The sequence below is a fragment of the Cetorhinus maximus genome, chromosome 8 (assembly GCF_964194155.1).
Source record: "Cetorhinus maximus chromosome 8, sCetMax3.hap1.1, whole genome shotgun sequence".
NCBI classification, from domain to species: domain Eukaryota; kingdom Metazoa; phylum Chordata; class Chondrichthyes; order Lamniformes; family Cetorhinidae; genus Cetorhinus; species Cetorhinus maximus.
Window position 1 is genome coordinate 17,940,042 of NC_135886.1, and position 18,354 is coordinate 17,958,395.

The following is an 18,354-nucleotide window of genomic DNA, read 5'->3' on the forward strand; positions in this document are numbered from 1 at the left end:
CATCCCTAGGAAGCCCTGATTGGTCTCCTGGAGAAGCCTCTCCACGAGAGTCGCCACTCTCTCCATGGAGGAAGCATGACGCTCGGCCATGAGGTTCATTGCTTCGGCGAGCGTCCGCGTAGACTCGTCCACCACGGAGGCCAAGTCAAGCATAGCCTCATGTATCTCCGCCAGATCCTTCCGCACACCCTGCTGGACTTCCTGCGTTTGCTGCCTCATGGACGACTCCAAAGGCACAACTTCAGGAACCGTCTGAGCTTGTGCCTGGTCCCCTGCAATCCTCCTACTGCTGGTGTCATGGGCACTCTCTGTCTCTGCCAGCTCCTCCAGCGACTGTGAAGTGTCCTCACCGCTGTGCCCCGGGTCACTAGCCGATGATTTAATTCCCACTGAGGCGCTAGTATCTGTGCTGTGTGACACTGGTGGGTCAGAGACTTCAGGACACTCAGGTGTGAGAGGGGGGCCCCTGTACCTCCTCCTCCCGGCCCTGCTCCGCTGATGCTGAAAGGAAGAACAAGGACATTTGATTAGTTAACATGGAGACAATGTCAATGTGCATCCCTGTCCCCCGGATCATTATGCGCTCATCCTTCCATAAGCAATGGTTAAGCCATGTCGCAAACTTCAGTCACTGAACATTCAACACTGCCATGGCTGCTGGGACACCAATGGTGACCTCAGTGCTGGGCAAACATACCTGCCCGTGGCACCCCAGCCTCACCGATTCCGGTGGGCCTGGGCGCATGGTGCCTCTCCAGATTGAGGGCCTCCTGCTCGAACCTGGTAATGATGGCCAACTGGGCCGGCCCTCCTCCAGTCCTCACCCGCTCGGCGGCATTATGAGCATTCTTCTCCTGAAAAGGAGAAAAGAGCATTAACTAGTGCAACTTACACCTGGAATCTCTTCGCTGCCAACCCAGCCCAACCAGACTGGAACATTGCAGGGCCCCAGTGCCTCCTCACCCCACAGCTGCCACACACTCACACAAAGATGCCAGGCCTGTCCCCACCCCTTTGACCAAATGCAGCCTACATCACATTTGGCACCACACGGTCCAACCTTGCAAAGCAAGGAGGCACAAGCAGGTGGAGTGCAGAGGGCAGCAGGTCGATCGGTGCCCCGCCATCTGGAAGTTCCCCACCCAGCATGTCAGCACCCTGACTTTGACATGTCCTGGAGTTCCAGCACTGTGCCTAGGTGCAGCTCCTCGAGGTTGCCCCCAAAACAGTAATGTGGGTCTCAGTGTACCACATGTTGCGGGTGCAGAACCCATCTCATCACCACCCTCTCAGGGTGACCTCGGTATGGCCAATTTCTGCTGGCCCATCCAGCGAAGGACACATCCTGTCAATGATTCAATGCAGTCACTATACTCAGATTTGTGGGGGGGGGTGCAGGGGGGGTGCCGGCCAGGAGGGAAGCCTAGCTGCTGGGTTAAGTGACCAATGCCAACATGGTACTCACCCTTCCCGAGCGCAAAAGGTCGTTGAAACACTTGCAGCACTGGATCCAGGTGCATCGCACCATATTTTTGGAGCTCACCACCTCCGTCACCTCCTCCCTGGCACGTTTGGTCATGTGGGCGGGGGGGTGGGGGGGGGGCCTCCTCCTCCCGCCCCTGGGAACGAGGACCTCCCGTGTGCTGCCACCCCCTCGAGGAGAGCAGCAAGGCAATCGTCTGAGAAACGAGGGGCACAGTGCCCCCCTGCCCGACCCTCCTGCCTGGCCTGCTCACCAGCAGCGCTCTGGGGAGCCCTTCTGCTGGCCATGGTTCACAGCCTTTGCAAGGCTGAAGGAGCACTTTTAAAACAGGTTGTCGGGTCGCCATTGAACCCGGCGGTCATAGCAGTCCCACCGCCGCCCGACCACTCCCGCTGTCCTCGGGAGCCGCGTTTCACGCTTAATTGGCCCGCCCGCGTAAAATGGCAGCGCGGAGCAGACCTGCACCCATTCCCACATGGCCCACCCGACAGGCAGAAAATTCTGCCCTCTAATTACTGTTTTACTCTCAACTGTATTTATTTTTGTATGTGTGTGATAATATGGGCGACTTGTGAGAGTAAGACGTCACGTTTTTATTAGCCTACAGGGAAAGTGTGTGAGAAATAAGCTAACCTTCTTCATTATTAAAATACAAAAGCATTGCTGCTAGGTTAGTTAAACTGACTCAGTCACTCCAAGAGTCAGAAAATACTCACATCCACATACAGATATATTTGATCACAGGTAGTAAAAGGTAACGTCCTAAAAATTGTCCACGACACCATGAAAAATGAAGTTAACTGAATTGTGTGTATGTTGTTCTCTAAAACATCGATGTCCCTTTTAGCAGGTACCCTCTTTATTTCTCTAACCTATATTATTATTCATGACCTTGCTTTAGTTGATAATTCTTTAAAGCTTGCTTACCCGAGTTACATATTGATGTTTTCCAAAGTTAACTTCTTATCCTTCTGCCATAAGGTTATACAGGTGCCTCTAATGTTTATCCTGGAAGGCTAAAATACTTCATTTATTCTTTCATTGAATAAGGCCTGATCGCTTGTGCAGCTCACTAACATTGTACAAACTATACATGTAATACCTGTAATTTTGTCAAGCAATAGCTACTAAGTGGAATATGCATCTTTTTTGGTCAAGGGACCTTTACTTTAATCAATATCATTTTTAACGTGCTGTTCTTGACTGATGTTGTGAATGGATAGTTCCCCTTAACTAAAAGTACCAATGATAATTGATAACCCAATTAACTTGTGTAAATTCACCATTTACCAGCCTTACTAGCGAAATTAGAGTAAGGGTTTATTGCCACCAGAAAATTTAATGCCAATATGTTTAATCTTTACCCTCCCACCTATGGGTGATTTATCTTTCCAGGGCACTACCAGTAGTATTGTGGTAGTGTTGCAAAGGTGGGTGAAACGGTGAAGGAAGTGACATGAATACATTTGATTAAAGTCATATGAGAGTTACGTGTGGCTGATTTCTATCACTAATGTGGAGGAATTGTGAGCTCGTGCTTATTGCTTCATTTCCATGACTTTGGGATGGGCTTCGAAACACGTGAGCAGCACTCCCACCTGAATAATGTGGGAACGCACTTACATACTCAAATAGAGATCATACACGATTAGGAGGGCCCCTAATTCGACGTTGGTGTCCAATTGGGTAGAAGGCTCACACTACCCAGTAGAACTGAGTGTTGAGGTTCAGCCAGCAGCCCTTGGAGCGACTGCAGGACATTCAAAAAAAAACATGACTAAAACCATTGTGGCACTGGCATCTGGCAGAAATCTTCCTGGGCGCTGCTGGTGCCCGCTTCCCCTTCCACTGCCTCCCTCACAACACCCCCAAGCTTTAAGCTACAACTTACAGCTCAGTAGTTTTCTAGTCTCCCAATTGGAGAGCTGCCAGTTGATGCTTACACTACACTGGTAGCAGACCAAAAGACCAGAGGAGGCCTGACCATGAAAATTTGACATACCTCTTGTGGTGTGCTCTCGTTATCTATATAGGAAAGTAAAACATTGACTATTTTACAAAGCATTGATGGATTTGATTCCTTCTCTATGTCAACCAAACGGGACAGTTTGGTGAACTAAAGTATCCATATGAACAGCGATGTTTCCTTTACTTCTGGTACATTACGGTAAACAAGTCCAAATAAACAGGACATTGAACAGCATTTTTATAAGTCATGTAAATTATTTTCTGAAGATAAAAAAGGTTCTACAATAACATAGGCATTATATTATCAACCAGATAATGGAATAATGGGTGAAATATTCAATAATCACTGAATAAATAACAAATAGAAAATACACAACTGATAGTTGAATCTTATTATCCACAGGAAAAACAAAAATAAAAATACCTGGAAAAACTTTGACAACAGCTGGGGAGAGGAACACAGTTAACGTTTCGAGTCCGTATGACTCTTCAACAGGACTAAGTAAAAACAGAGATCTCTATATTTCCTCAGTTCTGTTGAAGAGTCATACGGACTCGAAACGTTAACTGTGTTCCTCTCCGCAGATGCTGTCAAAGTTTTTCCAGGTATTTTTATTTTTGTTTTGGATTTCCAGCATCTGCAGTTTTTTTGCTTATTATCCACAGTTTGGTCAACTGAATAAAATCAAATTGATCTACTATTTCAGGAATCATTTATTGAATAAATGTTAAGTAGGCATAAAACCAGTCCAAGGAAAGTGTTTCCAGTATTTTCAGATTGCCAGCAGTATACGCAGGGTTTTGCTTTTGACTTTTCCCACGACCTAAGACATTACTCTTCAACCTAGTTGCCACTGCCATCTGGTGGCTTGTTTAAGAAATAAAGAAACTCAGCCATCAAGAGTTTCTCCACATATTGGATGCAAAGTTTTGACTGGAAATTAGTGTGTTAAAACCATTGGTCCACAAGCTCTACTTACATTGATCATTATGATTATCTAGAAAAAAAACTTGAATGTAATGCTTCCTGTAGCAACTGTTTTAAAATAAACAGATATCAAGACTTCATCAGAGTAAAGGCACGTGGTTTTCTTGAAACATGGCCCCATTGATCAAGGCAAATTAATTTTCTGTTTGATATTGTAATTATGTTCAACGGATTAAAGAAACAGTGATCACATGGATACAATATTTGCTACATGACAGAAAGTAGAGCATAGCGGTGAATGGTTGTTTGTCAAACTGGAGGGAAGTATACAGGGGTCATATATATATATAAAAACAAGCTGGACTTGAGTATGGGAGGTAACATTTCAAAATTTGCAGATGACACAAAGCTTAGATGTGTAGTAAACAGTGAGGAGGTTAGTAGCAGACTTAGGAGGACATAGGCATACTAAGGTGGAGGCGGTGGTGTATTGACTAGTAATCCTGGGGACCCAAGTTCAAATCACACCATGGCAGATGGTGGAATTTGAATTTAATCAATAAAAATCTGGAATTAGAAGTCTAATGATGACCATGAAACCATTGTTGATTCTCTAGCTCACGAATGCCCTTTAGGGAAGGAAATCTGCTGTCCTTACCTGGCCTGGCCTAATGTGACTCCAGACCCACAGCAATGTGGCTGACTCTTAAGTGCCCTAGCAAGCCGCTCAGTTGTATCAAACCTCCAGAAAGCTTGTAAGGAATAAAACTAGATGGACCAACTGGCATCAACTTAGACACTGAAAACGACAATGGCAAATTCAGCCCTGTAGACCCTGAGCAGTCCTCCTTACCAAAATCTGGGGGCACCAAAACTGAGAGAGCTGTCCCACAGACTAGCAAGCCTGACATAGTGATCCGCACAGAATTATACCTTACAGATCATGTCCCAGGCACCACCATCACCATCCCTAGGTATGTCCTGTCCCATGTGTTGTCCGGCCTGCAGCATGTGGGAATTCTTAGACACTCCTCGCAGTCTGGATGACCACATGTGCAGGAAGTGCCACAGGCTTGACCAGCTCGAGCAACGGGTTTTGGAGCTTGAGGTTCAGCTGGAGACACAGCGGTGCATCCACGAGGCTGAGGGTTACGTGAATAGCACGTTTTTAGATATGGTCACTCTGCGGCTTAAGGAAGTGCAGCCAGGGAGGGAATGGGTGACCACCAGTCAGAAGAGGGGAGGCAGGCAGGCAGGTAGTCAGGAAAGCCCCAGAGTGCATCTCACTCAAGAACCGTTTTTCTGTGTTGGAAAACGGTGAGGGTGAAGGTTCCTCTGCAGATTGCAGCCAGAGCCAAGTTCACAGCACTGTGGGTGGCTCAGCTGCACCAGGTGGGAGGAGTAAGAGTGCAAGAGCAATAGTGGTAGGAGACTCAATAGTGAGGGGTGCAGGCAGGCACTTCTGCAGCCATAGACGTGACTCCAGGATGGTGTGTTGCCTCCCTGGTGCCAGGGTCAAGGATGTCACAGAACAGCTGCAGGGCATTCTGAATGGGGAGGGCAAACAGTCAGAGGTTGTGGTTCACATTGCTACCAACGACAAAGGTAGAAAGAGAGGTGAGGTCCTGCAACAAGAATTTAGGGAGCTAGGTAGCAGATTAAAAAGCAGGACCTCAAAGGTTGTAATCTCTGGATTACTCCCTGTGCCACATGCTAGTGAGTATAGGAATGGGAGGATAGAGAGGATGAATGCGTGGCTGAAGAGATGGTACAGGAGGGAGAGCTTTAGTTTCCTGGATCATTGGGTCTGTTTCTGGCGAAGGTGGGGCCTGTACAAGTCGGACGGGTTGCACCTGAACCGGAACGGGACCAACATCCTTGCGGGTAGGTTTTGCTACTGCTGTTAAGGGGGGGTTTAAACTAATTTAGCAGGGGGATGGGATACAGAGTGGAGGTACAGTAGGGGGTGATGCACAGCCAAATATAGAAGAGAAACTAAGTCAGTCTGGAAGGCAGAGCAAATATAGACCTGTTAAGGCACAAGGGAATAATGCAAGGCTGGATTGCATCTATTTTAACACAAGGAGCCTGACAAGTCAGGCAGATGAATTGAGGGTGTTGATTAACACATGGGAATATGATATTGTTGTTATCACAGAATCATGGTTGAGGAAAGGGCAGGACTGGCAGCTCAATATTCCAGAGTATAGAATCTTCAAGCATGACGGGTCGGGGAGTTGGGGGGTGTAAAAGAGGAGGTGGCATTGCACTATTGATCAAGGAGTAAATTACTGCAGCAAGGAGGGATGGTTCTTAGAAGGTTCCTCAAATGAGACCATATGGGTAGAATGTAAAAACAGAAAGGGGTCAATCACTTTGCTGGGAGTGTACTATAGGCCTCCAAACAGTCAGGGGAGATAAAGGAGCAGATATGTAGGCAAATCTCAGAGAAGTGTAAAAATAATAGGGTGATAATAGTAGGGGATTTCAACTTCCCCAATATTAATTGGGATAGTCTTAGTGTGAAAGGTTTAGAGGGGGTGGAATTCTTAAAGTGCATCCAGGAGAGCTTTTTGAGCCATCACATAGAAAGTCCTACAAGAGAAGGGGCGGTACTTGACCTAATCTTACAGAATTAAGTGGTAGAAATGTCAGTGGGGGAGCATTTGGGGGATAGTGACCATAACTCTAAGATTTAAGGTAGTTATGGAAAAGAACAAAAATGGACTGGAAATAAAGGTCCTGAATTGGGGGAAGGCTGATTTCAATATGATAAGACAGGATCTGGCCAAAGTGGACTGGGAACAGCTACTTGTAGGAAAGTCTACATCAGACCAGTGGGAGTCATTCAAAAAGGAAATAGTGAGAGTTCAGGGCCAGCATGTTCCCATAAAGGTGAAGGGTAAGACCAATGTCAAGGGATATAGAGGATTGGAGAAGGGAAAAATGGAGGCTTATGGCAGATACAGGGACTGAACACAGCAGAAGCCCTGGAGGAGTATAGAAATTGTAGGGGGGTACTTAAAAAAGTAACTAGGAGAGCAAAGAGGGGGCATGAAAAAACATTGGTGGGCAAGATAAAGGAAAATACCAAGGCATTTTATAAATATATTAAGGGCAAGAGGGTAACCAAGAAAAGGGTAGGGCCCATTAGAGACAATCTGTGCATGGAGCCGGAGGATGTAGGTGAGGTTTTAAATGATTACTTTTCATCTGTGTTCACTATGGAGAAGGATGATGCAGGTGTAGAAATCAGGGAGAGGGGCTGTGATATACTTGAACAAATTAGCATTGAAAGGGAAGAGGTATTTGCAGATTTAGCGGGTTTAAAAGTGGATAAATCCCCAGGCCCAGATGAGATGTGTCCCAGGCTGCTATGTGAGGCAAGAGAGGAGTTTACAGGGGCTCTAACACTAATTTTCAAATCCTCTCTGGCGCAGGAGAGGTGCCAGAGAACTGGAGGACAGCGAATGTGAAACCAATATTCAAGAAGGGTAGTAGGGATAAACCAAGTAATTACAGGCCAATGAATCTAACATCAGTGATAGGGAAACTATTGGAAAAAATTCTGAGGGACAGGATTAATCTCCACTTGTAGAGGCAGGGATTAATCAGTGATAGTCAGCATGGCTTTGTCAGAGGGAGATCATACCTAACAAATTTGATTAAATTTTTCAGGGAGATGACTTGTTGATGAGGGTAGTGCAGTTGATGTAGTCCACATGGACTTCAGTAAGGCTTTTGACAAGGTCCAGCATGGGAGAATGGTCAAGAAGGTAAGAGCCCACAGGATCCAGGGCAATTTGGAAAATTGGATCCAAAATTGGCTTAGTGGCAGGAGGCAGAGGGTGATGGTCAAAGGTTGTTTTTGCAATTGGAAGCCTGTGACGACTGGTGTACCACAGGAATCAGTGCTGGGACCCTTGTTGTTTGTAGTGTACATTAATGATTTAGACGTGAATCTAGGAGGTGTGATCAGTAAGTTCGCAGATGACACAAAAATTGGAGGTGTCGTAAATAGTGAGAAGGAAAGCCTTAGATTACAGAACGATACAGATGGGCTGGTAAGATTGGCAGAGAAGTGGCAAATGAAATTTAATCCTGAGAGTTGTGAAGTGATGCATTTTGGGAGGACTAACAACACAAGGGAATACACAATGAATGGTAGGACCCTAGGAAGTACAGAGGATCAGAGGGACCTTGGTGTACATGTCCATAGATCCCTGAAGGCAGCAACACAGGTAGATAAGGCGGTTAAGAAGGCATATGGGATACTTGCCTTTATTAGCTGAGGCATAGAATACAAGAGCAGGAAGGTTATGTTGGAGCTGTATAAAATGTTAGTTAGGCCACAGCTGCAGTACCGTATGCAGTTCTGGTTGCCACACTGTAGGAAGGATGTGATTGCACTGGAGAAGGTGCAGAGGAGATTCACCACGATGTTGCCTGGTCTGGAGCGTTTCAGCTATGAAGAGAGACTGGATAGGCAAGAGTTGTTTTATTTAGAGCAGAGAAGGCTGAGGGGGGACCTGATAGAGGTATTATACAAAATTATGAGGGGCGTAGATAGGGTAGATAGGAAGAAACTTTTCTTCTTAGTGGAGGTGTCAATAACTAGGGGGCATTGATTTAAGATAAGGGGCAGGAGGTTTCAAGGGGATTTGAGGAAAATTTCTTTCACCCAGAGGGTGGCTGGAATCTGGAACACACAGCCTGAGGGAGTGGTAGAGTCAGGAACCCTCACAACATTTAAGAAGCATTTAGAAGAGCACTTGAAACACCATTGCATACAGGGCTACGGGCCAAGCGTTGGAAAATTGGATTAGGATAGTTAGGTGCTTGATGGCCAGGATGGACACAATAGGCAGAAGGGCCTGTTTCTGTGCTGTATAACTCTATGACTCTAACAGACCCAATAGAGGTGGCGGCACAGTGGTATATAGTCAGGAGGGAGTTGCCCTGGGAGTCCTCAACATCGACTCCGGCCCCCATGAAGTCTCATGGCATCAGGTCAAACATGGGCAAGGTAACCTCCTGCCACACCACCACCACACCATTCCCCACCCCCCTGACCACCACCTCAGCTGATGGATCAGCACTTATCCATGTTGAACATATTTCAGTCAATAGTCTCCCCTTGCCTGTCCCTTCATTTATTTCTAGTTTGTTGTGGTCTTTTTTTTTGAAAAATAAAAGGGCAAATTTTATAAATGGCAGAGCTTTGCAAAGTAAGACCACTTTCTAGTATGCGAGCAACAAGTTCAGCAACACACAAGATTTTTCATCTATTAATTTCAATGGATGGAAAATCCTGCAGCCCAGATTGCTCTCTACAACATAGCTCTATGATTGGAGTATGAAATCAAAACTAAAACCTCTATTTTCTAAAACTTTCATGCATTTGGCTGCTTCTTTTAGCCTTAACATGAGCAACTGAAAATCTCAGCAGTTCGGATCTCACCAATAAATAGCAACTAAAAGGAATAATAGACAGCCTGGCATTCCTCTTCCCACCATCTAGGTAATGATTTTAGCCCATGTTTATCATTAGTCACATCATTTTGTATGACTTATGCTCTTCAGGTCAGTGTATGGAAGATGATGCCTATGGTATTCTGAGTAGCAAAATGTAGTGGTGAATCAGCTACACGTGCATTATTGGGGTCTCAATCATTGATCGACAGTAAATTGCACTGTGACTGAACTTGGAGAGGGTATGTATAATTTTGGCTTTTTGCTTATTTGTATGTTAACTTAATGCTTGTAAAATGTCAAAATGCCCCTATTTTTATCAAGTTTACTCCAAAATACACAGTGGCTGCAAAGTCCATTGGTTCATGGTTAAATATATCAAATGATGATATCATAGAAATGTGCTAACGCTTGAGAAATAAAGATGATCAATGTTCATGGCACAGTGACCGTGTCTGCTGGGGAACCTGATTGACTGCCTACATCTGTTTTATTTATTTTTCTCTGCAGCCAAAAGAACGAGAGGCTTCCCAACTCAACAAATGTGACAGGTTTAATAATCACCAAGATTGACTACCTGTTCTGAATATCTAGTTCATGCTTCAAGTTAGTATTTTAGAGGTAATTTAGTTCTGGGATTTAGTGATCGCCAGAACACTTTAAAAAATGTCAGTTTAAAAAGTTAACCATGTTTCTTTAATAAAGTTAGAGGAGAGAGAGCTAGAAAAACAGCAGATGGGGTTACTTAGCTAAGGAGCTGGAGAGTATACATCCGCTATGCTTGCAGTAATGGCATTCCAGAAGAAAGTTTTTGTTTTGAGGCTTAGAGCTAAATTAGTTTAAAAGCATTCATTTACTTCACCAGGTCAAATGGGAAATTATAAATGAGGGACAATTAGCTTAAAGGTCAGTTTGAGGATAGCCCGAGCAGGCTATAAAGTAATGGAGATGGGTGGAGCTTAGGAAGGTTCTCCGGTTTCAATTTATCTGGGTGTTTGCAGGAAGAGGTTTTTGGTTGCAGTTTGGATCTTGTGTGATTTGCAGCTCACTAAGAGAAGTTAGCCAAAGTAAATGACAGTTAGACAGACCTGCACTATAAGCAGAGTAAAATATTAACTTCATCAATGACCATATAGAAGGCTCGATCTCAGTTTGAATTTTGTGAGGAACAGGGGCTGAAAGATTGCCTGGTTTGAAGCTAATGGGAGCATCTACCAATGTCCTCACCATGTCTTATTGCAAAAGAAAAAGTAATCAGCAGAACTAGTTTTGGAAACGTAACCAGGCCTCCTCAGTCAAGAGAGGATAAATGAAAGTTTTACCTCTGAGATAGCTGAGGCTGAGGAAAATTCTGCAGAGGATTGTGGCATACTTATGGGTAGTAACTACAAAAGTGAATAACTTTAGAATTGATGTGTCTTATAAGAGAATTCCTGGGGGAAGAAGGGAGTAAACTTGAGTGCGTAATATACATAGTTATAAACCATGTTGTTAAGTTAATAGTGCTCGTTTTGTTTAATTCTTTTAGATAAAATAAAGTTTATTTTGTGGAAAAAAAGTGAAACCTTGTGGTATGGTTCTATTGGTTAAAGTGAGATATTCCGATTTATTTTTTTAAATGTTAATGGCCCCTAACCTATCTGGTTCACTACTGTCCCTTAGGGAAGGAAATCTGCCATCCTTACTTGGTCTGGCCTACATGTGACTCCAGATCCACAGCAATGTGGTTGACGCTAAAATGTCCTCTGAAATGGCCTCGCAAGCCACTCAGCTCAAGGGCAGTTAGGGATGGGCAACAATGTCTGGCCTTGCCAGTGATGCCCACATCCCATGAAAGAACGAAGGAAAAAAACAGATTGCAACATAACAAAGTGCTTTATAATTTCCAGCACTAAAAATACACTTGTGTTAAAAATTCAATGCAGAAATATATTTTTTATCATGATTATATCCTTGCATTTTCCTAGAGATAGAAGAGCAATTAGAACAGGTAAATTACATTGTGAGGAATACTGTGATGCATGACAGAGCTTTTGGAAGGCATCTCTGAAGAGTCTTCACATAGGTTAAAATTACACAATTTTATCTGAAGCAGGCCACTGAGCAATGTTTGTTTTACACTCTTCAATAGAGATTAATATTGGGTGAGGTTTAAAAAGAGCATTTCACCCAATGCCATTGGTTTCCGATGAATTAAGTTAAAATTGCCTCCTCAGTCTGTATCAATGACAGAGGTCCATGAGCTCCTCACAGTTGTTGTTGGTGGGTAGATTGGAAGGATTTAGGGAATGAATGATTTAAGGAATGGTTGATTTACAACCCTATATCATCACCATCACAAATATCATCTACTTTCATTTTCATAATATTGCCAGCCTCCATCTCTGCCTCATCCCATTTCGCAGAAACCCTCATCCATACATTTGTATCCTCTAGAGACCGCACCTGGAGTACTGTGCACAGTTTTGGTCCCCTTACTTGAGGAAGGATGTAGTTTTACTGGAGGTGGTTCAGAGGAGATTCACTAGATTGATTCCAGAGATGCGGGGCTTATCTTATGAGGAGAGATTGAGCAGTTTAGGCCTATACTCACTAGAGTTTAGAAGGATGAGAAGAGATCTAATTGAGGTATATAAGATGCTAAAGGGGATAGACAAATTAGACGTGGAACAGATGTTCCCCCTTGTGGGGCATTATAGAATGAGAGGCCATAGTTTTAGGCTAAGGGGTGGTAGATTTAGATCAGAGATGAGGAGGAATTACTTTTCTCAAAGGGTCGTGGATCTGTGGAATTGACTACCTCAGAGCGCAGTGGATGCCGGGACGCTGAATAAATTTAAGGAGGAGATAGACAGATTTTTAATTAGTAATGAGTTGACAGGTTATGGGAAGAGGGCAAGAAATTGGAGTTGAGGCCAAAATGAGATCAGCCATGATCATATTGAATGGCGGGGTAGGCTTGAGGGGCTGAATTGCCTACTCCTGCTCTTAATTCTTATGTTCTTATGAAGGGGTTAGGTTACGAGGAAAGGTTGAGGAGGTTGGGACTATACCCATTGGAGTTAAGAAGAATGGGAGGTGATCTTATTGAAACATAATAAGATCCTGAGCGGATTTCACAGGGTTGGTGCTGAGAGAATGTTTCCCCTTGTGGAGGAATCTAGAACAGGGGACACAGTTTAAAAATTAGGGGTGTCCAATTTTAGACCGAGATGAGGAGAATTGTTTTTTCTCAGAGAGTCATTAGCCCGTGGAACTCTCTTCCCCAGAGAGCAGTGGAGGCTGTATCATTGTATATATTTAAGGCTGAGTTAGATGAATTTTTGATCGACAAGGGAGTCAAGGGTTATGGGGGGCAGACAGGAAAGGGGCATTGAGACCACAATCAGATCAATCATGATCTTATCGAATGGCACAGCGGGATTGAGGGACTGAAATGCCTACTCCTGCTCCTAGTTCTTGTGTTCTAGTGAAGCGATTAAGAGAGGATGAGAATGTACTTAATTCAGGGAGGGGGAGGGGAGCTGAAATGAAGGTGGAAATAACACACGATGAGGTATTGCTTAGTACAGAGGTGGCAAAGTAGGGGTGCTATTTGGGAGAGAAACTAAAGGTGGGGCAGTAGCTAACAAGAATTTTAAAGAAGAGTTGAGAGGGATAGATTACTGTTGCTTGAAGGAACAGAGGTACTAGAGGAATAGAGCAATATACTAACATGTAACTTGATGATAAGGGCCACCCCATCAATTTAACAGTATAGATAGTTGCAAACCAGCTGGGCATTAAGGGAGTGGAAGACCTTCTGATTCATGAATACATCTGGCTGATCTGAGGGCACCTTGATTGCAAATGTATACAATCAATCAAACCCCAGACCTGCAGAAATCTAATGAAGTCCACAGCCAGCTGGGCTGGGGTGGCCTCATCCATATAAAGTTGATATAGTTGGCAGCCTGGGCAAAGAAAGCATCAGTGATCTGAGTGATGCACTTGTGGACAGCATATCGTGATATCCTGGAGATAGGATTCCAAATAATCACAGGCCAGTCAGCCTAGTCACAGTGCTGGGCAAATTATCAGAAAAAATACTGAGATACAATATAAATCATTATTTAGAAGAGCACAGATTAATCAATGACAGCATGGATTTGTTAGGGGAAAGTCATATCTGATTAGATTGAATATTTTGAGGAGATGACAAAGGAGGGTTGATGAGAATGCATGTTTGATGGAGTCTGCAAGGCTTTTTACAAGGTCCCATATGACAAACTGATCAGAAAATGAAAAGCTCGTGGGATCCAAGGGCAAATTACAAGTTGGATCCAAAATTGATTCAATTGCAGGGAGCAAAGGGTTATGGATAACAGGTGTTTTTGTGCCTGGAAGACTGCTTCCTGTGCAGATTTGCTTGGTTCTGTACTGGGTTCTTTGCTTTTCATGGATTATATCAATGATTTAGACTTAAATGGAGGGAGTTTGATTAAGAAGTTTACAGATGTTATGATAATTGGCTGTGCAGTTGACAAGTGAAGAAGAAAGCTGCAGATCAGGTAGGGAGAAAAATGGCAACTGGCACGCTCGATCAAATGCGGCCTTGATGTCAAGGGCAGTCACTCTCACCTCACCTCTGGAGTTCAGCTCTCTCGTCCATGTTTGAACCAACATTGTAATGAGGTCAGAAACTGAGTGACCCTGGCCGAACCCAAATTGAGCAGCAGTGAGCAGGTTATTGCTAAGCAAGTGCTACTTGATAGCATTGTTGATGAACCCTTCCATCACTTTACTGATAATCGAGAGTAGACTAATGGGGCAGTAATTGGCTAGGTTGGATTTGTCCTCCTTTTTGTGTACAGGAAATACCTGGGCAATTTTCCACATAGTCAGGTAGATGCCGATGTTGTAGCTGTACTGGAACAGCTTGGCTAGGGGTGTGCAAGTTCTAGAGCACAAAGCTTCAGTACTATTGCCGGAATATTCTCAGGGCCCATAGCCTTTTGCAGTATCCAGTGCCTTCAGCCATTTCTTGATATCACGTGGAATAAATCAAATTGGCTGAAGACTGGCATCTGTGATGCTGGGGACCTCCGGAGAGACTCTGGTAGCAACTTGTGGAGTGGGAGTGGAGGACAAAGTAACTGGAGTGAAACGTGAACTTTTGGCTGAGTTAGAGGAGGGGGAGAAGAGAGGATGCAAGTGCATGCAATGGTCTGAGAGAATAAAATGGAATAGAAGGGAAATAAAGGTAATGGGCTCAGCTCCAGAGGAGTCACAAAAGTACGTGGAGGAAAAGACGGAAAGGATTGGGACTACATAGGGATGGGCAATAACTGTTGGTCTAGCCAGTAAGGCCCACATCTGATGAATGATTGATAACAAAAATAGGCATAGCAGAGAAGAAGTAAGACATGCCATAGCTGGAACACGCAATGATATGAAGCACTCCAACATTGAAATATGAGGCCATGTGATGGAATGAATTCAATTTATAGATTTCATGAATTCCACTTGCAGCATTCATAAACCAATATTCAGGATTGGAATCAGCTGTGGAGGGGCAGTGAAACCAGGAGCCATTCAAGGGACAGAGCAATAGGAAAGACACAGGTAGAGATTGTCCAGAGGAATCAGAGAACTAAGGAGGATCAGGGAGTCAATGAGGAGACAGGCATTGATCCTGTTGTCCAGCAATGGTGGACAGTGGTCTCAGGTGCTAAGCATGTGCACCACAGATCCAGTGACCAGCAGCTAAGTGAGCAGAAGTGAGCAGTTAAAACCAGAAAGCCAGGGGAAGGTAAGTTTACAGTACAGATGGGAAAGCTGGCCTTTTGGAAGAAGATTGCTCTATTATTGACTGTATTTGATAAGTTATCTAGTAACTTTGAACTTTAAACACTTTCTGCATTTCCTCCCACATTTACTTTGCTCACAGTCATTATTTGGTTGATAATTTATTGAAATTTCTGCTGCAATGCTTTTTCTCAGATAAAATGCTGATAACGTTGTTGATGTTTTCAGTGCTGAACGACATACATATACAGTTACTGCACTGATCATTGCAGAGCAGACACCTTGTATAAAAGCCTCCCAACAGCATTGTTTCATGAATAAAGTCGAGATGGTCAAAATCCTTCTCTGTGCTGGTAAGGGTAATATTCAGCTAGGTATCTTAATTATTTCTGTCTCATAATTTATAAATAGTATTGCATTTCATGGCATGACAAATTGACCTTAAATTATGACTTTTGCATAATGAATGTCCAAAGATGAACAAAAATATTTAAATTGATTTAGAAATTGTAAACGTCAATAAAAGTTCCAATGTCCATTATATGTTTTTCTTTTTATTTTAGTGGGGTTGGTCCTGCTGTTAGAAGTGTACAATGGTAAGCAGCAACGGATTTTAACCTTTTCATTGCCATTTATTGTTAAATTGATGGCCACGTTTATGTTCCCGCTGTTACCTTAATCTGTAAAAGTCATAATCTGAAAATGCCTGAGCATTTTCATCTATGCCTTTTCCAGCTCAAAATCAAGGCGGTTGAATAGGGTGGGCAATTCTGTTTTGTAAAGTATTTCTTACCATGTTATTCGGCTGAGGTTTTGTTGTCTCTGAGAAAGCTTCTGCAAAAATGTGCTAATCAAGTTCTGAACCTCATTACACATGCTAAATGCTGACATTTATGGTGGGATATTGCATCACAACAGATTATTTGGTAAATTAATGAGTAATTTCAATGCACTCTGTTAAACTCTTAATAAACGGTTGGGATAGCTAAATTTTTTCAATCCCTATTTTGAGTTGAGGAAACATCTACAGCGTATGTATGTAAAAGCAGCACTACCAACACACATTACAATGCTGAAAATAAATCCATAGTAACATAACCTTGCTAATATAATTTTATGCAAAATATATCATTTAAATATTATTTCAATTTTCACTATTTGTAATACAAAAGTAACAATAATAAGAATGACTTTAGATTGGTGGAATCTATGCTCAATAATTTACTTGTGTTGCCAAGGTGTGTAACTCACTCCAAGCATGTAAGTTATGTTATCTCTCAGGTCACACAAGTAATAGTTTTTGTTTATGTCACTATTCCATCTATCCCATATTGATATTATGATTACTAATATCACCATTCTAATTAATGTAACAAAACATATTATTTAATAATGATCCATTAATCTAACATTAGTAGTTTGTGGTGGTGTTTTCTATTTGAAATCAGAGATGCTTGAGCCTATATGATCAGCTCAACCAAAAGCTCCTTGTCTACACAATTTTAAACTAGTGCTGTTCTTTCGCGTTATCAGCAGTCACAGATTGCAACTCTATCGAGTACAATCACAGTTCTTCGTTTCCGGGAGTGGGACACGAACCCACAACCCTCTGATTCAAAGGTGAGGGTGCTATGAACTGAGCCACAGCTGACACCCCATTTTAAACTGATAAGAACAGATACTACACTTGATCTTAGCCAAAAGGCCGAGTGCTGTTAGTCAAATGCCAGTGTAGTATTTTTTTCCATCACTGCAGATAACAGGAATGCTACATCTCTCAGTTGTGGCTCAGCTTGTAGCACACTCATCTCTGAGTCACTAAGTTGTAAGTTCAAGTGCCACTCCAAGACTTGAGCACAACAATCTAGGCTGAGAGCACAGTGCAGTGTCGAGGGAGCGCTACACTCTCAGAAGTGCCATCTCTCAGATGAGGCCCTGTCTGCCCTCTCAAGTGGATGTAAAATACCCCATGACACCAGAAGTGCAGGGGAATTGTCCCCAATCTCCTGGCCAATATTTATCCTCAATCAACATCACAAAATAGATTATCTGGTCATAACCATATTGCTGTTTGCTGTGCACAAATTGGCTGCCACGTTTCTTACATCACAACAGTGGCTACACTTCAAAAGTAAAGCGGCTGTAAAGTGCTTTGAGACATTGTGTGGTCATGAAAGGTGCTATATAAATGCAAGTCTTTCTGTATAAACATGGTTTCAAGCTTTTTTGATTTGTTGTCATTTTAACTGGCAAGTGCTTCTACTTCCAAGCTATCATTTTGAAATGTATATTCTACTTACACAAATAAACAACCAACAACTTATTTCTGCCACAGTTTTAGGCAAGGACTACAAGCTGGTTTGTTACTACACAAACTGGGCCCATAAAAGAGGAGACTGTCAGTTCTTACCAAAAGACATTGACCCCAAGTTATGCACCCATCTTATTTATGCTTTTGCTGTTATTGGCAATAATCATCAAATAGTTGCACAGCAAAAGGATGACGAAGATCTTTTCGTCTCATTTAACAACCTTAAAAAACGGTATGTGTGTTAATGTTGTTTAAAATATCTTTTGAAGTTGTTATAATTTCTTTGATATAACTGTACATTCCACCATGAACATCCTTCACAAAATATTATCAGAACAATGAAATCCCACTGTTTTTATAATGCGAAATCAGTTTTGGAGAATTACATATGAAAATATCACCAGC

At 43.0% G+C, this 18,354-nt stretch overlaps 1 protein-coding gene and 1 pseudogene across 1 annotated transcript in view; one reads left to right on the top strand and one right to left on the bottom strand.

Annotated features, from left to right (window-relative positions):
• Positions 1-15,883: 15,883 nt before the first annotated feature.
• Positions 15,884-18,354, top strand: part of LOC144683247 (acidic mammalian chitinase-like) — a 29,071-nt gene continuing 26,600 nt past the window's right edge. The window contains exons 1-3 of the mRNA XM_078546205.1: positions 15,884-15,991; positions 16,202-16,234; positions 17,974-18,181. Of these exons, the coding sequence (XP_078402331.1) occupies positions 15,952-15,991; positions 16,202-16,234; positions 17,974-18,181 (281 nt within the window). The 5' untranslated portion in view covers positions 15,884-15,951. The remainder of the gene's footprint in view (positions 15,992-16,201; positions 16,235-17,973; positions 18,182-18,354) is intronic.
• On the bottom strand, positions 17,260-17,354 carry LOC144684096 (U2 spliceosomal RNA; annotated as a pseudogene).